Here is a 22,637-nt window from a genome sequence, read left to right as displayed (position 1 = left end):
AAAAGGTGGGGAGACATATGGTGGCTGTGCTGAGAAGCTGTATGTGGCAGATAACATTTTCCACCAATGATTCTGATCACAGTGGAGACTTGAAGAAGGAGAGGGTCTCAAGGGGAGCTACATACCATCTGGAATCGTGCAAGCTGTAACACATCCAATTTACCTCTACCTGTGGACCAGTGTGTTACTTCTCTGTAGTCCTCACCAGGGCAACAGCTACAGAGATTAGATGGAGTCACACCTGACAAGACACACTTTTCAGACAGGTGAAATTGCTCTCTAAAGTAGAGCGGAGAAAATTAAAGATATTTGGAATCGACTTTTGATGACTATCGGCAATGTAGAATGAAATTATGTAAATTTTCATCCTGTTAGCCTACTGGACCTAACGATAAAAGCGATGATTGCTAAGGTTTTTATAAGCCGAAGGCCGTGTCAAACATTTCCTTTGGACATCTGCACATCAACTACCATGCTGTAAATGAACAGGGACATAATTAATAATAAGATTAGGAGTCCAGACTAAGTTATGTAATGCTAGGATTACAACATACATTAAACCAAGGACATCGCCCTAACCTCGCTCTCTAGTTTAATGCCAATCGTTCGTTCATACCATCACATAACTTGATCGTACAACTGGGGATGAAAAGTCATCAGTCACATTTTATCGCAGGCAGATTTCCATCTAATCAGTCATTTAGCTTACTTTCAAACAAATGTCTTCAGATTAGACAAATAAAATCGAACGAAAGCAATAAAACGCCACATTGAAGAAATTAATCACCCTCAAATTACATTAGGTGTCTCAAATGTCTACTTAACATTCAAGGGCACAAGACATAAGATTTATTTTCGTGTGACTTTGAGCCAACATCAGCATCTAATCTGAACAGTATCAATCTTCTACTCTATTCCTTCAAACATCTGTGCAGAGTTTGCTATTTTATTTTAAGATGCATTAAATAAGTAAACAACAGGGGATACAGCCGTATTGGACAACATTATATCGACAAAAACAAACAAAGAATGCTTTCAATATAAAGCTACAGCCAGCAGCCAGTCAGCTTAGTTTAGCACAACATCTGGGTGAAACAGCAAGCTATCAAGTGTAAAAACAATAATTTGCCATTTTATGGCGAGTAATGTGTCCGACTCATGGATGTATAATAAGACCTGGATACACTCAGCCTTGCTTCCAATTTTGTCCAGTGGCCACTTGCGATATTGCAGCAAAAAATCCTCCTATGCGGCCCAAAAAGTATTTTCCCCATGGACCACCATCGTTAAAAAGACATTAGTAAAACTGTTCACAGGACAGCTTGAACTGCAAACAAGGTCAATTATGACTCTTTTTTTTATGAATTTTGATCCACTGAAGTTTTATATTTGATATATTTTATATGTATTTATAAATATAAGACTTTCCTCGAGGCGAGAAAAGTAATTTTGAAATCTGTGACATAACCCGAAGTATAACCCGGAAGCTAGAAAACTTTTTTTGGCGCAGGCTATGCGCCATGCAGGCGAGCAATTCTCATTAGAATGATTAGGCGCCATCATGGGGTCTGATATCCAGTTCTTATAATACTATATCATGGTCCGACTATGTCTTGACCATGACCAGTAACCAGTGAACTGAACCATCTGCTTGTTGCCTGGCAACTGCTCAGAGCCAAGAAATAGTATTTAGTGAGCTTTCGATTTGCTGGTCGCTTATTTTGTAAACCTTTGACATAGTCAGGCTAGTCAGTCTTTGTGCTGAGCTAAGCTAACTGACTGCTGGCTGTAGCCTTACATTTTACAGACAGACATGAGAGTGGTATTGATTTTCTCATCTAATTCTCTGCCAGAAAGTGAATACCAAAATTACAAACTTTTGCTTTTTACTCATACCTTGCATACAATCAAAAAAGTCACTTTGTAAGGTAAAATTTGCATGTAATTTGAGCAAAAGGAAAGGTGCTGTTAAATTAATTTTCATGAAATTCAAGGAAATATGTATTTTATTGCTCCGATCTTTCATTTTTAATATTGCAAAATGCTGGCTGGCTGGCTGGCTGGGTGGGGAATGCAACAATATTTACTTGTTAGCACTCAATACTAGTGCATCTTTCTACCAGTAAGACGCTAAAATGATATTACCCCATAATTCAAGATCACAGTATCTGGTGCAATATGCCAGACAGACACAGGATGGAAAGCATCTATGTGTGTACACCTTAGAGCCTCTCCACCAATAACAAACTATCCCCTTCGCCCTGAGGGTATTTGCTTACAGTTAATTGATGGATGGTTGGATTTCCATGTGAGAGATACAGCTTCACATCCAATCTGTTTCACTTATTTTGGAGTAACTACCAGCCACGCTGCCTGTGGTTAGTTGATTATCTCGGCCCTGCATCATTAGCAGCCAGTCCAGACAGACACGCCGCTATCAGTCACTTCGCCATCTGAACCCAGCCCCTCCTGGATGAGCTCTCTCTGCGATGATGAGGGCCTCTGTGGTCTCTTAGGCACCATGGATGGCGGACAGACTTCATCCTCTCCATCCCTCTCCCTGGAGAGTTGGTTTGATGGTAACACAGAATTGAATCATCACAGAGACACAATCCCAGCCAAATGTACAAACGTCGTTAACCCGAGATATCTACTGAGCAACGGCTAAAAGGATATAGTTGCGTCATGACAGTCACATACAGGTCAGTAACATCAATCACACAATTGTTCATCCTATAATGAAGTTTGTAGGTACTCTGTCTGTTTTAGTGACTGGGATGTTTTATGGTGGTAGCAATGGATTCACATGGATACAAAAAAATGACAAATATGGTATTTGTAATAGCAGCCTGAACAATTTTCTTCAACACTAGTGTGTCTTTCTGCCAGTAAGACTCAAGGCATATTTTGTTCTTTTCCATCAATGATGGACTAATGGATAATGAGTTTCCCACCTCGTCCAACAGTGGATTAAATTTTGTGCTCCTAAAATATGCATCCTCCCACTGGGACCACCCTCATATCTCATAGTGGTGTATTACCCATCTCACACTCCTGGTCAGGCCCAGACGGGTCATTTCCATGTCCAGCGTTGATAGGCATTGATTGAATCTGCACAGCTCTGACCTTACTATGAGTCCTAGGAGAGGAGTTCAGCTTCCAAGGGTCCAATAACACCAGACTTGCACTGTCAGTTTTACTCCATCATAATTATGTCCAGCCAGAACCAATGTCTCCTGCTCTTCCTGTTCAACCCAAATGCTTTCAGAGGATCGAATGTAGCATTAGGATTTTTCATTCTGCAAAATCAATCCATGGCAGACGGAGGATATTTTATTTCCAAAATGAACAGAGTGAACATGATTGTGTGCAGTGCAATACTGGAATGCACTGGCATTTTGTGTAGTTTTGGAGAACTGCATTTTTTTGACCAAACTAAATGCCTAAGTGACGACTTCCAATTTTTGTTACAATACTATAAGAAGTTTTATTATCTTGTTAGTGGAGTATTTAATCTTTACTACTCACAGATATTGGTAACGGGCTATATTTACGGTCATAAACCACCTCTACAATTTGGAGTGGAAGTTTTTAATACTTTTGTCAATTTTTGTGTGTAAGTCGAGAAACAATCAATATTTTTAATCTGCACCATCACTCAGCATCTCACCCACATCTATTACTACTCACTAATTAACATTTTTGTTTCCCTACCTGTCTTTTACAGGAAAATACTAAAACAGAAGAATATATCACTGCTATGTTCAACCACAGCTGTAAATTAAGTGCCTTTTTTTGTCATTTAAATTTATTAAATTTTTCATATTAATTATAAAAAAATGCAGATGATATATATGATATGATATAAGAGGATTCATAGTCAATTAAGGCAGAAAACAAAACAAAAATAGTAGAGAAAAACAACAACAACAAAAAAAAAACACACACCCAACTTAAAAGGCAGCCAAAAAAGAACTACCCCGCCCCTAATAATTCTTAGACACACACATGCATACATACTGTACATATACACACATACATACACATATACAGCATATACATACAGATAAACTTCCCATCCACTAGTACCCTGTACCCTCCCTAAGATGCACCTTTAATGTAAGCCAGGAAGATTTGCCATATTCCGTTTATATTAGATATATAAGATTTGCCATATTCCGTTACTTTTAAGCTTGGGACGTTATTTATCCTGGCAATGATATCACAGTCTCTGTCATGAGTTTATGCCATTCAGTAAACTCTGGCGTATGTGGGCTTTTCCAGTTGCGCAGAATAAGTCTGATTGCTACAATAAAACCTGTTACTGTCAGTCCAAACTCTGCTTTAGTAAGACCTGGTGGTATAAGAGATTTGGCCCCAGATTTGGCCTTTTTTTATAATCATTCCTCAAGGTGTCAGACATTTTCTCTTGCCATGATTTCACAATGTCTGTGGACATTGAGGATTTTAAATCATTTGGATTTTATGATGAAGTCACAGTTCCTCACACAGCTGAGGTTAGGCCGTGATGACCTGGGTTCTTTAGCAGCACTGTCTATCTATCTAACCTTCTGTTTCTCCCAGCATTCATTTCGTTACCGACATCTAACCCTTCCTTGTGACCAAAGAAGCAGAAAGAAAAGATTTACAGATAGACACAGTTTGCGTGGCTTTGCTTCGATCGGGCTCTTGTCTAGGAGCTCCTGGACACACCTTTCTAAGCACATTAAGATCTCATCTAGGGCAGGAAGAATTGATTGTAGTCGGCGGTGATCGTGGGGATGCATGTCAGTAAATAGTGTCTGTGTAAAAGACCTCACGGTGACAAATGGGATAAGTTCTGTTAACACGGAAAGACCGTTGAGGTAGTTTGTCATTTAAATTACACACACGCAGGAAAAAGTGTGCAGTCAGTCAACAATACAGCTGCACATACACAAACTCATATATGTGCAAATGCTCTTAAACACATGCACTGACTTTAGTGTGAACATTGAGATCTATGACCCTGTCGCTGCTTCTTCATTCTCAATCTTTTTTATTTATTCCATCCCCAGAGCACCATTTAAAAAGCTGTAATTTCTTATGACTGCTCTTTCTAGCAGTTACTGGTCTGTTTCTAATCTGCAACGCACAATTTGGTAAACCAGCCTTTCAACTTTCAATCCACTCCGGTGGAGGCTTTGACAGCTAAAACGACCAGACAAGCTCCTTGAATGTGGACATTTGGAGAAGGCCACCTCTAAATCAGAACTCTGGGGGGGAAGAAATCTGGGATGGCCCAGACCAATGAAGCCCTTCAGGATTTGTGGCGTTGTGCTTCAAGACAGGTGTGGTTTAATACCCCTCCCTGAGCTGTAAAGAATGGCACTGCAGAGTACATTCAGTAGGTCACATTAAACCCTGGTCTATCCGCAGGCGTCACAGAGTACCATTTCTCTTCCTCAGTCTTGCAGTATGACATATTGGACACTCCACTTGGGAGCAGTCTCGCCATCCTGTCTATCACTTAGAAGCTGAATACATTAATGAACCGGCTAATCTGTCTTCTCCTGAGACTATTCATTACTGACCAGCATGACGCAACAGATACGAACTGCTGAGATAAAACCTCCCTCTGAACAATTACTATTTTCTGCATTATTTTGCTCTCCCTTCCAATTTCTGTTGCATGTGCAAAAATGTTCCCCAAGTTTCACCTTATGTCCTTTTTGAAGTCCCACCGCACTGCCTTTTAAAAAACTTCCATGAAAATGGTTTGCTTGCAGGAATAAGAATCAATGAACAATAAGTAATTATTTTTGTGGTCAGTGTATGATGCATTTCTGCAGAGTTTGTGGATGGTGTTTCAGTAGTTCAGGCCAAAGTGGAAGTGCTAAACATTGGACGCCTGCCAGCTGTGGCCACTGATGAGCAGCTCCAATGACAGGCCTCAAACAATCAGAGAGCTTTCATATGATATCAGCATAATAGAGATATTTTATAGTGAATACAACATGTAGTTTAGGTAACCTATGTGTTAAAGCTCAGAGCACCACATTTGGATCTCTGTTGAAACCCAGTTTGCTAATTTCTGACCAGCGGTGGAAGATGTATAGAATGGTGCAGGGATGATGTATTTTTGTAGGCCTACAAGGAAGTTCCCTCAACAAAAAGCCAATGTCGTCAATGACATTTATAATATTTACACATTTTGTTCTGTAAGATAATCTCCACAAATGAACACCACTTTAATGATTTTTGAAGTGTGAACGCAATCGCCAGAAGTAAAAAGCTAACGTTAGGCTATACGAACTAAACCACAAACGCATGAGCGTGAGTATACACAACGAGGCTGTAAAGGTAGACGTGTCGGCGTGATGACTTTAAGCAGTCTCATTTAGCCACTTGTTAGCAGACGCTTTTTTTAAAATGCTTAAAGGCTTCAAAATTCACGAGTGGGGTATTTATTGAAGCAATTTATAGAATAAAACGTTAAAATCTCTTAAGCTTGTGTTAACCACAGACATTATTTCAGTCATCTAACCAAAAACCCATTCGAAAAACCCATTGACTTCCAGAAGAGGGAACCGGTTTTAGGTTTCATTCCTGCATGTATTTTAATCTTGATCTGCAGTTTAATTGGAATTTTACCTTTCAAAAATGTAAAGAGTACAAAAAGTACAATATTTCCTTATAAAATGTAGTGGAGTAGTATAAAGTACAAAGAACCATTACATGGAAATACTCAAGTAAAGAACAAGTGCTGTACTTCAAAATTGCAGCTACGCCGTAAGAACAGTTCAGGCCAAACATATTAAAGCTGATGTGCTTGAGTTAAGCAATATTCAGAAGAAACATGATATGAGAGCATATTTATGCACACACAAAAGCTTGAGATTGTCATCAAAACACTGAAACATCTTGCATGAACCAACCCTTTAGGCAATGGGTTGTGGGCAATCGATAGCATCACATGAGGCTTCGACTCTCTGGTACAGGAGCCAAGCACTCCAGGTAATGAACTGCCTGCTTGATATATAACCCTCACAGGGTGGTACTGCGGTGGTGCAACATGGTACTGCAACAACAGCAGTTCTTTGATTAGCCATTTCTCTTCCATCACGCTTCCCTGGCACGCAGGGAAATCTCTCACACACATCCAATAACTGTCTGTCGACGTGTCAACGTGTCCACTGTCAAACCAGGACGCTCACAGAGTTTATACCACCCCTTGTACTGCAGAGACAGAAAGAAGTCAAACAATCCCTATACACAATACATAAATTAATAAAACAAAAAAGAGAGAATGAGTCTTTGTATGTAGAGCAGCTTTTTTTTTTTTTTTTTACTAAACTCTATTGAACTCCACTGAAATGTAAAGCACTGAGAGGTTGTCAGTCTGAAAGATACGATTGGATCCTCAATCTTTTTCGGAGCTGTTTCCTGTTTTTATTGCGTCCGCTGAGAATCCAGACAGGCTCCTCGCTAGAGTGAAATTGATTAAGATGATTTAGAGACGTGCGCAAAAGGCTGTATAAGCTGATAACACTTCACATCCACAACAAAACAACAGGGCCTATATGCTGACATGGGAGCACACCAGACCAGACTTCTAGACAACGTACCATTCACATGATATATGCTGTGACCCTTGAACTTCTTATTGGCTGCTTGCTATATTGCCGAACATAACATATATTGCTACATTTTATTCTACTGCGTAAGTGGCTCTGGATACGAGTGTCAGAAAAGACATTTTTAAACTGGGGACTTATTTTATAGTTTTTGCCGTAAACATGATTTACATTTCTTACACCAATTGTGTAAATATATACAGGGAAATCCAACTATTAGGTAAAGTTAATGCCTGCCTGCTCACCTCAACTAACTGTTTCTCTCCTACCTCCAGGAAAAATCTACCTGCCGCCTCAGCACATCCAACCTGCCAGTCAGCTCTCTTCCTGCCCACCTGCCAGCTCACATCCCCGGAACCATCCCTTTCACCCTCACCACCTCTCATAACTGCAATATCAAAAACTCCTGTAATAAAGTACTTTCCTTTTCACCTATACCTGTTGTCCAGCGTCTGCATTTGGGTGCAACCACAGAAATCCTGGCAAATAATGTTTTGTTCTGTGTCTTGTTAAGGTTTTTCCACAAAAAAAGTTAATTTACTTTTAAAATTAAACCAGAATATATGAATATGCAATTAGTTACAGGACACAAGGTGTCTCCTACACTGAAGTAGTCCAGTCTCAGTGTACTGTAGCCTATGTGTACATGCTACCAAACTAAATTAGTTGTGATGTCGTAAAATCTTGTACATAGACGTCTCAAACTCAGATTTGAGGAGGGTGTAGAGAAACTTTGCCCTGTCAGCAGGTGCATGTGAAAGCTGCACAAACCTCATTCTTCACAAGGTCAAACCTCCGAGAGACGTAGCAAAAAGAAAAACAAATTTTTGAGTGGAGGCTTTAAATATTTAATTGCTATTAATCGCATGATTGTCCATAATTAATCACAAATTAATCACAAATGAATCACACATTTTTCAAAATACACCTTAAAGGGAGATGTGTCAAGTATTAAATACTCTTATGAAGTATCAAGACAGACCTACTTTATGCACATATAATAGATTAAAGAAGTTTTCTTTAACAAGCCTAAATTACATAATTTATTCTTTTCTAGGAGTCAACAGCCATGCTAGCAGCTCTGTGTGGCCAAACCAAATTGTTGGACAAATTAAATCTTTGACCTGATGTTGGTGCTAAATAAAAAGTAAAAAATCTCCAAATTGGATACAATTCATCCTGAGGGGGACATGAATGTCAAATTTCATGGCAATCCATTAAATGGTTGTTGGGATATTTCAGTGTGATCCAAAGTGTTGGAACGACCAACCAACAGACGGACTAACGTTGCCATTCATCGAGCCAAAACAAAAAAAAACGTGACCAGAAATTGGCAAATATATTTTTGCATTAAAGCCATTGAACTGCTAATGCTGTATATTGTGAAGTGACAAAGCTTTTCTTTTTGTGGCTGGGCTTTCACTTAGTGGCACTTCAACCTTATAAATGTTGCACCTTCCTGATGAAAAAGGAAAGCTTGCACTTCATGATTTAGAAGGGCCAGAGAGTGTTGTTGTTCCCCAGGGCCTCGTTACTGGGGTTAATAAAAGAGAGCCGCCGACATCCCACTTGATTCGCTCAAATAGTCTGTGTGTTTGCTTACCATTAACTGTAATGTGTGTGAACATATACAACCATTTAAAAGGTCTTATCAGGGAGGAGAGCAGCTTGGGATTGGGCTATTGAAACACAAAAGTCTGTTTGCATCACACTTGTCAACAAAATTACCAAAAGCACATTTTTAACCTTTATTCATCCTGGGATGTTTGACCAAGCACAACTGATCAAATTTCTTGTTTGACATTTACACACATTCATACCTGGGAGCTGCTTAATGCAGCGTACTGAGCAGTTCTAATAACCACCTCAAATTCAAGTTACTCTTTCTGAATCAACAAGATTTCTAAGAAGTTGATAAAAAGAAAACCAGAATGGTGTCAAAGACCTGTAACAGGCCGTCTGCAACCTCCCTTTTTGTAATTAATGCAGTATTTATCCATCAAACCATTGAGATGTTAGGAATGGGATCATATTTGGTTTTAATCCAAAGTCCAAATAACCTTCTCGCTCTCTAATCAGAAAATAATTTTGTAGATATTGAGTATTTCACAGAATGTGTCCCTATAAATTGTCATCAGTGTGTAATATGATGAGGTAGGCAGCCATTTAGGAAATGAACTGGCCCATGGTTCATTTTTGAGCTGTCATGTTTCACCACTCTTGACTGCACTGCAGTTCATTTTATATTCAGAGTATAGGATCAAAGTTCCACTGAAACATTAGAGCTGACTAATTGTATTGCTTGTACTGTAGTTTGTAGTAAATAGACCAAAAAACGAAAACACTAGTTTAGTCTTCTTTATGGATCCAATTATTGTTTTTGACTGCATCTGGATTTAAAAATACAATGCTGCTTTGAATGTGTGATATTATTGAAACCATTGGTTTTCTGTATAAACAATCTGACACATACAATTTTGTAAACAAGTGGACAAACTGTACAGTTCATTGACTTGTCCCCTTCGACCTGATAAAAAAAAAAACATGCAAGGGTCAAAACCTAATCAGCCCCATTGATCTGCTCCCAATCATCCAGAATAGAAGTCTTTGGATTTGAAATTTACAACCCCAGACGAGTCCTTGGGGCTGCTCTTCATGTCGGATACACTTCCTTTACTGGCCATTATAATGAGGCTTTAAGCAGCGTGGCCACTGTAAATCTGCCTGGCTAAGATTGCACTGCTCCTGGTCTGACTGGACCTCACCTCACCTCACCTCACTAAATCTCCCATCCAGGACCAGAGAATAATTTATTGTCCTCTCCTGAGCACGCTCGCCAAAGCAGCAGTGTGAAGTCAGCAAATGGTGGCAAGTCACCAAGGATCGTCAACTAAATGTTTGCTGGTGGGAAGAGAATTAGGCCCGGATGTGTATATCAACATCTGTACTCAGATGTCTGGGATGTCTCATTGAGGATGAGGACAGGAGCCTTATTCTGACATGTGACTACATGGATTCAAGACAATTAAATAAAATAGCTTAAACCTACTTTAAGTCTGTAGAAACCCTCAGATATGATCTTTTAAAACATTTCTTGGCCAGTCTACATGTTAAAGAGGACCCTATTATGCTTATTCTCATGTGCATACTTGTATTTTGGGTTTTTACTAGAACATGTTTACATATTTTAATGTTAAAAAAATTTACTTTTCTCATACCAACTTTACTGCAGTACCTCTTTTCACCCTCTGTCTAAAATGCTCTGTTTGAGCTCCTGTGAGGGGTTATGTGGGAGAGAAGAAATCCCTTTGGCATGGACTTTGTAACTTTTCTGATGTTTTACATGAACAAAAAACAATATAGCACACCAAAGGAAAGGGGGGGAAAAAGCACAAAAGCATAATAGGTCCTCTTTAATTGTGTGTCTTTTCTGTAAGATGCTGAATTCATACAATCAGCTATTAGGGTGTGGGGGGGGGGGGCCACAGAGGTCAGAGAAATAAATAAGGGTCACACTAATAAGCGCACTGACTAGTACTTTCCTAACACTCAGGCGTGTCCTGACCAAATCCAAGTGCAAAAGTATAAGTGAATAGACCCCCTTTTCCCTTTAAAATTATCAAAATACAGTGTATAAAATTCAGCTTTACATGCAGCATATGAAACCTACCATCTAAACCAGGGTAGAGGACCTGCAGGACTTGCTGGAGACGGAGAGCGGAGCGTGCTAACATCCCACTTGATTCTCTCAAATAGTCTGTGTGTTTGCTTACCATTAACTGTAATGTGTGTGAATATATACAACCATTTAGAAGGTGCTATAAGGGAGGAGAGCAGCTTGGGATTGGGCTATTGAAACACAAAAGTCTGTTTGCATCACACTTGTCATCAATCTAATTACCAAAAGCCCATTTTTATCCTTTATTCATCCTGGGATGTTTGACCAAGCACAACTGATTAAATTTCTTGTTTGACATTTACATACATTCATACCTGGGAGCTGCTTAATGCAGCGTACTGAGCAGTTCTAATAACCACCTCAAATTCAAGTTACTCTTTCTGAATCAACAAGATTTCTAAGAAGTTGATAAAAAGAAAATCAGAATGGTGCCGAAGACCTGTAACAGGTTGGTGGCAACCTCCCTTTTTGTAATTAAAGGGACTATTTGTAACTTTCAGAAATGCTTGTTAACAACGACACCTGTGGCCATTAGGTCAACGAAAGTCAGCGTTGGGCTCGCGCTTGCTCGCTCTAAATATACCTGAACGAGCATCGCTCAAAACAGTGAGGCGACACACGTCAGCTAAAACCACAATATCACTATATTTCACCTGCCTGGCACTTTTTTATTGGTTTATAAGGTAGAATATATAAGCCGTGTTTCCATCAAAAGTTCCTACTTTTCAAGGAACAAAAAGGTTCCTGCAGTCCACTGTTTTGTGTTTGTGTGTTTCCACAGCGGTCCAAAGACCTGCAAAGATATGGCAAACTAGTCCGCTGACGTATGAAAAAGCAACATAACATGGGACGAGGGCTGTTGGTGGTCACAGTGGTAAACATTTATACGCTTAAAAAGTTACAAACAGTCCCTTTAATTAAGTATTTATCCATCAATCCATTGAGATGTTAGGGATGGGATCAACACAAGTGCAAAAGTATAAGTGAATAAACCCCCTTTTCCCTTTAAAATGATCAAAACACAGTGTATAACGTTCAGCTGTACATACAGCACATATGAAACCTAGCATCTAAAACAGAGTACAGGACCTGCAGGACTTGATGGAGACAGAGAGAGGAGCCAGGAGGACAGGTTTCTGCTGCTGCTGCTGCGTTCAAAGACCCTAGAGGAGACTCTGTGCATTGGGCGGATTGCTGTAAAGTGAGCGGACGGAGCAACAGATATTCGGTGGATCTCTTTTTCAGGCATCAGCAGATGAGATCAGCCGTAGATTCCGACCGGCATGTCCGAGAGGAAGAGCGCTGAACACCGCAGCTCTGAAGCTTCATCACCGGCGACTCCCGCGGAGCAGATGGTGCCGGGAAAATGACTCGGGCTCTCTCCATCCTCGCTTACTTTCTCTGTTTGGTTCACTGTAAGTGTGTTTCTTTCTTTACCTTCTGTGTACTTAACCTGTTAATTTAGGCTGTGCTTTTCACATGTGCGAAAGTGTTTCAGTGTTGAGAAGTGTGACTGTTTCTTTCTTTTAATGTCCCAAAGTGGAATCATTTTAATGTAGAGTAAGTTGTCAGTGCATTGGCTCAGTTGTTGCAGCTTAAAAACCATAACAAAAAGATGCAAATACTCCAAATGTTTTTGCTTTATTTTTTTATTTTTTTTAATCAATAAAATTCATTTTGAAATGTTAAAGTACATTTAATATAAATTAAAGACACATACACGAATAGCATAAAACATTATGATACTACTTGGCTGCTGTATTTCACATTGTCTCATTATAGGGGCAATTTCATAAGTCAGTCCTGGCCTGCTATCAAAAGTGGCCTGTAGTAACAAAACCAGCAATCAGTACTGAAGGTTTGTGATATTTAGTGCAATATGCCTATACACACACACTTGAGAAGTGTATAATCAGCTTTCTGAACATATACAAGTAACAGTTTCAGAAACTTGGCATCCTCTTCTTAATTTCTTCAACATCACTATTTCACATGACCACAGTATAGGTTTACTTTGGGAGATCAATGGGGCTCTTACCTCATACTGTGATACTCTGCGTACGTTTTTTTGATGACATTTTAGAGATGAATCCTCATGTGTGTCACAGAGACCATTCTTTCTACTTTATTTTTTTTCTCTCTATAAAACGGAGGAGGAAAAAGACAAAGCGGAATATTCGCCCTGTATCTTATTAAACCTGCAGTAGGCAGAAAAATGTTGTCATCATTGGGCAAAAATTCCATAATAACCTTTAGGCATTTTGTAATTCAAGTTCTGAGAGATAACTACACTTCTACACCTCCTCTTGGCTCTGTTTTCAGGCTTTAAACAATCTAGCCTGTGACGGGAGACTTTGGCTGTAAAATGAGAAAGTGTGCTCCGGCTAGTGGGCGGTGCTTGGTATTTCCTCAACAGATCTCAACACGGCTCACATACTTTCTCATTTTACAGCTAAACAGTACACTACAAGATGTTTCTGAAAACATTTGTGGTGAGAAATAGACATTACAGTAACAGAATATTAATTCATATTTCATCAGCGCTGCCTAGTTTGACCGTTTGATCGGAGATTGCGAGTGATTGACAGCTGCTCAGAGACGGCAAGGCTCCAGCTCGTCTCTGATTGGTTGTTTTCCTCCGGTCTGTGAAATCTTGTAGACGCCATTAGGAGCACACCAGAGAACAAAGAGGCACATGATTATTTTCAGATTACTTGTCTCATTCACTACTGTCAGGATATAGTGACCGTTTTATAAAAATAACTTTATTTAATCATATTTGTCAAAATCTGTGTTCGCCTCACTCAACCTTTGCACCATGTTTTGGTCCATTCACACACTTCATTATGCTCTCGGGCCTCTAACAGTATTACATTTTGGTAGAATAATGTTTTTCAGCGTGCTGTGCAGAGTGACCTTATCAGCTCCACAATGGCTGACTCTAGCATTGTATTAACACGCCTGGCCTCACTCGCAATCAACGTAATGTCAACACAACACTTATGAGGCGCTGTTTACACATTACACATTACACATTACACATTACACATTACACATTACACATTACACCTACACACACACACACGCGCACACACACACACATACGATCGCCGCAGCAGGAAATCACAAGTTTGGGTGGTTTGCCAGTGGCCTTTACCTCTGGGGAAGGCAGAGCATGTTTGACTCAGGTCTCTGAGGGCTTTGACAACAATGCCATCTGTTAGAGAGCGCTGTGGAGGTCTGACTGTGTTGGATGGGACCTCAGCCAAGTGACTGACAGAGGCACAGTCGTGGCAGCATGAGCTGACCCGTGGGGCCAGACTGTCGGCATGCCACGCCCTGCAAAGCTCCAGGAGTCTGTGGGCCGCTAATGGCACACACAGTTTGATATTGAGCAAGAAGAGAAGCATCGCTGAGGTTCTGCAGCCATGAATATCACTCTACTGAATATTGACAACAGTAGCGATTCTTCTTCGACGGGCCCATCAGTAAGAGTCTCACTTCATGTGTGTTTGAGTTGACTCAGCTACTCCAGACCATGTGGGGGCATTAATAACCAGCTGCATGTAGAGAAAATGGAAGAGGCTGCGCTACATGTATTCATTCTGCTCCAGATGAGAAGCACTGATCATCAGTTTCAATCAGGCTTGTCTTCACCCCTGACACAGGCTTCATTTATCAGGGGTGGAGGGAAGGAGGTGGAGTTTAAGTCTTGGTATTCCTGGCTTCTTCTCACTTGAAAGGTACATCCAGTGGTTTGGCTTGAGGCAAAAGCAGAATTATTAACATGCTGTGGAAAAACCTGCCCTCATCCCAAATGTAATTACTTATTTGGAAATGACTTTCGGGCCTTCATTACATTGCAGTGTAATTTCCACAACACAGCCATCCCTGCTTTCTTAATTGCCAGACTATACGTGCAGTTTGTATGAAGCAGTCTGACACATTCGGGTGGACGGAGGAACAGTATTCTGCTAAACAGATATGTTCACTTTCTTTTCATAGTGTTTCACACAGGGGCAGGCAGAGAGGGTATACATGTCTACATGTTGCCCAGTATCACTGAACTACACTGATATTGGACCAGTATCATATAATGCCAACACTTAGCGCCAAAGCAGGAAGTAGTGTAAAGACGGAGAAAGTCATGGTGGTCTTGCGGCTTCTGGCTTTCATGTAGTAGACCGTGAGTCCATGTACTGTCATGGATCAACAGTTAATGTCGCCTTGTAAAAATTGAAACCACAATCTTACCCTAACCTTAAAGGAACAGTGTGTAACATTTTGGGGTTTTGCACTCGGCGACTCACGTTACCGCAGTCTTGGAAAGGGAGGAGTGAGCGGAGGGGCGCTCAGTTGGTTGCAATCTGCAACCACAACTAGATACCACACTGTAAGCTACCTTTAAAGACAGTAAAATAAAAAATACAGGTTCATCCTCCGCCTCCTAAGGGAGGTGTGGCTGGAGGCCAATAGTCCATATACAGCTACTAAGCCACTCCCATTTTGAGTGATCCAATCAGATGTCAAGAGTCTGATTTAAATCCTGATTGTATGTACACCCCATCCAGCATGTTTTCAAATTGTTTTAAACACTTGGTCCCCCAGGTCTGAATCCCCAGAATGGCCAGAAATCTGGATTGTTTGGACCATAGTGGGAAACTACTACACTACCCTTAGCCACTTATGATTTCCAGACAGCTCCATCCTCCATTTCAAAAGTAGTTCAATGTGACAGCTGAGTGTAGTGGCTTTAAACAACCATCTCAGCAGTTATGTTGGATGTGTAGGCTATACACTACCTGTGCATGAAAATAATCATTGAACAAATTTGTGTCACCACCAGGTAGCAGCTGTGCTGACTCAGAGGAGCGTCTCATGAACTGGTTGCTGGGAAAGGATCGCTACAATCCGCTCATCCGGCCGGCCACCAACAGGACCGAGAGAGTCCCAGTGAAGCTGCAAGTGTCTCTGGCTCAGCTCATCAGTGTGGTAAAGGCACCAAATACCTCTGCCGACCACGACGATATGTGTGTGAGGGAGTGAATATGAGACAAAGAGGGACACAGAAAAAGAAAGACTGAGTGAAAGAAAGAGGACGATAGAAAAGACAGAGCTGAAGCTTTGAGTAAAGCAGTTAGTTACCAAGCAGCCTGTGCAGAGAGGCCGTAGTTCTAAACGGATGGATGAAGTAGAAGAGGATAGATGTGGTCAGCTGTGATCTCTGCCTCTGTTATGTGCAGATTGAAACTTCAGCACATTGGATTAAAAGGGGCCATAAAGCTGTTTTAGCCACAGTGATAGAGGCCCTCTGCTGATTTACAGTGGCGGCTCCTCACAGCTGCAGACCAAGGCAGCAGGGCTCATTCACAGCATCACTTTATGAGTTTGCATTGCACCCCGTGGAGTAATTGGCATTTGGTGTCACTTTATTGGATGTGTATGTCATGGGAATGTGATGAGAATGCCGTCAACAAACATGTTAACAAGCAATCTGAGAAGAGGGGCGGATTTAAATGCAGTTATATTTGACCTCGCTTCAAATTAGATACCAGAGAGTAAAGATGACAGCAAGCAGGAAGGTTCATCTGAAGCTAATAGTGTCCTCATATCTCGATAACTTTTGCTTTGCAATGAAAGTTGCAGGAGCCAGAAGGTGTCTTTAGACGCAGACACTGTCCAATCGAGATGGTAATTCATTCTGTGTGCAAAACCTTGTTGTGCACACCAGCAGATACTACAGTCTTATCTTGGTCCTTTAGCATCTTAAATGAGTTTATTATGTCATAAACTCATGCTAAGTCATCCGCATTATGTAGGCCGACAGGTTTATAGTTAATTGAGGCTATTTATGTGACAGACCATGAATAAGAGCATTTATTTTTTTTTAATATTTTATGAAATTGTAATTTGGTAAGCTATTACTATCATGTCCTACCAGCAGTGATTCCCAACCTTTTTTGTCTGACATACCCCACAGCCCTATTAGATGTACTCATTACCTCTTGATCAACACCACCTGTCATGTTACAATATTTTTTTTGAATGGACTTTGAACTGGATGTTATTTATCACTATAGATTATATAAAAGTGGATATTGTTATAATCATTGTTTAGCTATTTTAACCATTCATCCATTACTTTTTGCTAACTTTTTCAACCTTTTAGCCATTACTTTTACCTAACAATATAAACCATTACTTTTAGCTAACTACAGTATTTCGATTTCTCTGCTCGCTGGCTAACGTGTTTCCATGCATTCTCAATCGTCATTGTGTTAAGGTGTTACAGCTGACTACTACTTGTAGGTACTGTGCATTTTTTTTTCACATGATTTTTCATTTTTATCAAATGAGCTATCCCACAATATTTCCACTACCCTGTGAACTACAGTAGTACCCCCCTGGGGCGGACTTTAATACCCCTGAATCACTGCTAGAGTGTCCTGAACAATCCATGGCTTAAATCAGTGTTCAGGGTCAGCCAATATATGCAGTCATATCTCAATATACAATTTCAATTTCTGTATTTGTGCATGAAAACTGTTCTCAAAGTAATTTCCACCTCACTTGTACATTTTCAGAATGAGAGAGAGCAGATCATGACCACAAATGTGTGGCTCACTCAGGTAAGTGTGATGAAGCTCAGAGTCGTCATGTCTTGTTAAATGTCCTTCCCCCTGAACTTGAATTAAACCATATCCATTCTTCCTCTCTCCGTGTGGAACTTCTGTAATTGTGCTCCAAACATATTTCGCTGATAATGAAGCATGTAATTAGAAATGAGCTTGAGAGTCTTGAGAGAGAGTGTGTGGGGGTCTGACATGACGGCCAGGTCTCTCTGTCTCTCCAGCACTGGGTGGATTACAGGTTGTCATGGGACCCTGAAAAGTACGAAGGTATCGACAAGCTGCGCATTCCCTCCAGACACATCTGGCTCCCAGACATTGTCCTGTACAACAAGTAAGCATCACTGGAATGTCAAATTCAAACAATGGCAAAGTTTGTATTAAAAAAAATATATAAAAGAATCTGTTCATGTTTTCTCTATAAGATATGTTTTTGGATGTGAATGGGAAAATCTCTTTGATAGCGAGACATTTGAGAATTAAGATGAATTAACACGGTTTCTCTTCACCATCAATATCTTTCCCAGCTGTTTCTCTGAAGCCTCTTTTGATTTTGATATTGATTTGACTGTCCTTGGTTGTATGAAATAACCAATACAAATTTTCAGAATGAGTAGCTTTCCTGTTATCTTCACTTCGCTGTGATTGCAGGGTTGATTACACAAGCCTCAGACATTGATTCAAAGCTCTCTAAAGTTTTCTCTTTCTTCCTCTTCTCATAGCGCTGATGGTACCTATGAGGTGACAGTCTTCACCAATGTCATTGTCCTGTTCAATGGCAGCATCAACTGGCTACCTCCGGCCATCTACAAAAGCGCCTGTAAGATCGAGGTTAAGCATTTCCCCTTCGACCAGCAGAACTGCACCCTCAAGTTCCGCTCTTGGACGTACGACCACACGGAGATCGACCTGATCTTGAAGTCTGACGTTGCTAGTATGGATGATTTTACTCCCAGTGGAGAGTGGGACATCCTGGCGCTGCCAGGCAGACGGACCGTCAACCCTCTGGATCCCACCTACGTGGACCTCACGTATGACTTCATCATCAAGAGGAAGCCCCTTTTCTACACCATCAACCTCATCATCCCCTGTGTTCTGATCACCTCTCTGGCCATGATGGTCTTCTACTTACCTTCAGACTGCGGGGAGAAGATGACCCTCTGCATCTCCGTGCTCTTGGCTCTCACCGTGTTCTTGCTTCTGATCTCAAAGATCGTTCCTCCCACCTCACTGGACGTGCCCTTGATCGGCAAGTACCTGATGTTCACCATGGTGCTCGTGACTTTCTCCATCATCACCAGTGTGTGCGTGCTCAACGTCCACCACCGCTCTCCCAGCACCCACACCATGCCTTCCTGGGTCAAGCTGATATTTCTCATCAAACTGCCCGCCTTACTGTTCATGAGACGCCCTCAGGATAACTCTGCATGCAAGAGACTTCGCCAACAGCGGTGTCTGCGGGCGAGGAGAAACATTTTAGGCTTGGGTTACCCAGTCGCATCCAAAACAGGCATCACCATGTCGTCTTCTGCCCTGCTGTCTTCTGACTCTGCCTTTTCCACCCCAGGACACAAAAATGTAGCTCCTCCGCTGGGCTACGGCCACTCCAACAGGAAGGGGGACTTGCGCTCCACTGATTACCTTCCCAGTGGTTTCACTTCCACCCAGGACCTCCAGCAGAAGAGCAGCTCAGATTGGGCTGCTGATGTCCAGGAGGCGGTGAACGGGGTGCGCTTTGTGGCCGAGCACATGATGGGAGACGATGATGATCAGAGTGTATGTATGCACAAGTTTCTGCTAAATTTGTTGTGTCACTAAATGACTACACTTCTGAAATTTAAGAATTTAAGAAAGATGGATGTTGGATGAACAAAATCATAAACATTTGAACATTTCCTATGCTATTCTGCTGATCTAATATTGAGTATATTATATATTGAATGAGTACTGTAAATGCTTACAAATATATTCTTAGTCATTCACCAGTGCACTTGAGAAAACCTCTCAGTCCCTACCACCCCCACAGGTGTGGAGATAGAAAGAAGTGAGGTTATCATGCATTGTGGGTAAACAGGGCACCAGATGTTAAGCCAGGAAGAAGAATGCATTGAATAAAAAAGACAAAACTGTCCACAATGAGCCTGAAAATACTATAGGAATGCAATGCTAAATTGGTGGAGTACTTTTTTAAGTATGGATGCTATTATCCTAGCTTAACATAGACACCGAAGCAGAAGGAAATAGCTCGCTAGGTTTTATGGGAAGTTAGGTGCTGCCAATGTGTCAGCCAGGATAAGACACTGCAAAAAATAATGGGTGCAAGGATGTTCATAAAGAAACACTATAGTAACTGCACATAACTTCTTCTAAAACCACAAATTGTTGTTTTTACATTTCTGTTTGTGTGGATGGATTAAAAAAAATGAAAACATGTTCATTTTTGAATGAATAATTAGGTATTTGCAAAAAGTGCATCAGGCTCCACTGTCAGTGCCCTCCTCTTCCATCTATCCCAATCCCAATAAACTGGATTAAAGGTGTTTGTATTGGTGTGATAACATTTACTGAACACCCTGTGACCCCCTGAGGCGCAGTAAGGAGGAATACCACTAACCTTAATTTGTTTAGTCACAGAAGGCAGATTTCTGGTAGTCAATCTATTTCTCTGATAAATCAATAGGGAGGGAACCAGGAATGAGAAATGACTTGTTTCAAAAACAAAGGGTCAATAGCTATTTCAGTATGGGAACGTCCTTACAGGAATATAACTTAACTATGCCAGCAGTCAGCATCCTAAGAATAAACTTACCTATAAGCAGTAGTATTGGCATGAATGGATGTAACACATATGAAAAAGTATATTACAGAAAACTTCATGTTCCAATTCAATTGCTAGCAAACACAGTAGACTACAAAATTGACATGATGTATGTAAGATATGTAAACAGGGTTTGTTTGTTTTCTAGATTCAGAAAGGGAACCACTCTCACACTCATTCACTCATTCATTCACTCAGTTACACTCTCTGCCACCGAGTGGCTGCACAGAGGCATGGCAGCGTCCACATATGACACACTGAAGCCGGATTATTTGTTCATCTCACCATTCTGCAATTCAGCTGGCTTATTATAATTAATGCCTGTGTGATAAAAAAAAACGTGTACACTGACTCATTTTAATTTCTGTATATTCGCAGGTGATAGAAGACTGGAAGTATGTGGCCATGGTGGTGGATCGTATGTTCCTGTGGATCTTTGTGATAGTGTGTGTGGTGGGCACCCTGGGTTTATTTCTTCAGCCTGTCTTTCAGACTCAGATTGTTCCCAACCAGAAGCCCAGCACAGAGACTCCTCGCATATGAGCAACAAAGAAGACAGGGCGAGTTTTATTTATTTATTTATTTTCAGCGATCATGTTGTAGTTGTAAAGTCTGTTTAGTGCCATATTGGTGGGGTCAAAAAGCAGTGACAGCAACGTCGTCTGTGCCAAACCCCACCAATAAGGCATCTGAGAGGGTTAAACCAGATAAAAAAAGGTATTTGCAACCACTCATTGTGTACATCTGTGGAACATACAGGATCTTTGTGTGAGATAGAATATGGATCAAATGTCTCTTAATAATCAAAACCACATGGTCCATAACATTACAACCATCTACAGCACCCTTTGAGGAAATGGTACATCTGCAAGAGACCTAATGAGGCATCATTGCACTGAGGTCATTTCCCTTCATGTCTACAAAGGACAGCTGCAGAACTGGACTGAATGTGGCTTTCACTCCGCAGAAATATGCCCAATTCTGTCTGAGATTTGAGGAGCATCTTTCTGCTCTCAGATGTTGTTGACTCCCTTATTTGTGTTTAAGTTATATTACCATGTCATTGGAATGTGATGTGTGATTAAAGAATGATTAATGTCCTCTTTAAGTTTGATTAAAATGTATCAATTCCCCAATAAAGTCTTAAAATGGTCAGGGTCTTGCCAAAGTGCTTAGTTAATCTGTGTTGCCGGTGATAAAGTTTGTCCTCGAAGCCAATACGCTCACTGAAGATGTGCCAATTAGAACATTTCATCACATAGATAAAGACAGCTGTTCACTTGAAATGTGAGAGTGTGTGACCAGGCAAAAAAAATAATGTTGACGCAACAAAAACTGTCGGAGATGAAGCTGATCTGGCCTACGATATTAAGCAATGTTAATTTGTACAATGGCTCAGACGCTGCAATCTTATGGCCAATCATTTGTGTCTTTACGCTAGAGTTGATCTCTGTTAAGGGCTTATTTGTACAGACGGGCAAATGCTGGCACACACATAAATGGTGCTTCACAAACACATGCTGAGCTGAACCCTCGCCCACACACACACAACATTTACTGCTCAATGAACAGTGCTGAGTGGGCTCGTTAGGGATTCTGCAGACTGTTGGTTCTTTTGTGAGACCTTCATTGAAATGAAATCAAGAAAAAGCAATCAGCAACTATGTGTTAATCTCTTGTTTACAGCTTTTCAAGATCATTCTCATTCACCTGTTAGCTTCCTGTCATTAGTGAAGAGTGAAGTGTCACAGCATATCCATCAACAATCCATCATCTGTTTCGGCCCAAACACATGAGTCGTCATTCAACACACGACGGAAGGTCCCATAAATCACACGTCTCATGTCGGCAGCCTTTTGTCGTTAGTCTTCAATAAGATATAAATGGAAGCATCG

General features: G+C 40.8%; 1 protein-coding gene and 1 long non-coding RNA gene across 2 annotated transcripts in view; one reads left to right on the top strand and one right to left on the bottom strand.

Annotated features, from left to right (window-relative positions):
• The window catches only part of LOC141753017 (uncharacterized), a 602,052-nt gene that overhangs the window by 529,185 nt on the left and 50,230 nt on the right, over nucleotides 1-22,637 (bottom strand). The window lies entirely within an intron of this gene.
• On the top strand, nucleotides 12,398-22,137 carry chrnb4 (cholinergic receptor, nicotinic, beta 4 (neuronal)). Its single transcript, XM_074610817.1, has 6 exons — nucleotides 12,398-12,710; nucleotides 16,142-16,287; nucleotides 17,880-17,924; nucleotides 18,149-18,258; nucleotides 18,647-19,700; nucleotides 21,121-22,137. Exons 1-6 carry the CDS (start codon nucleotides 12,662-12,664, stop codon nucleotides 21,283-21,285), a joined length of 1,569 nt encoding a protein of 522 aa, XP_074466918.1. The 5' UTR covers nucleotides 12,398-12,661; the 3' UTR covers nucleotides 21,286-22,137.

The sequence above is a fragment of the Sebastes fasciatus genome, chromosome 2 (assembly GCF_043250625.1).
Source record: "Sebastes fasciatus isolate fSebFas1 chromosome 2, fSebFas1.pri, whole genome shotgun sequence".
In the NCBI taxonomy this organism is placed as follows: Eukaryota; Metazoa; Chordata; class Actinopteri; order Perciformes; family Sebastidae; genus Sebastes; species Sebastes fasciatus.
This window is presented reverse-complemented; position numbering and strand designations above follow the sequence as displayed.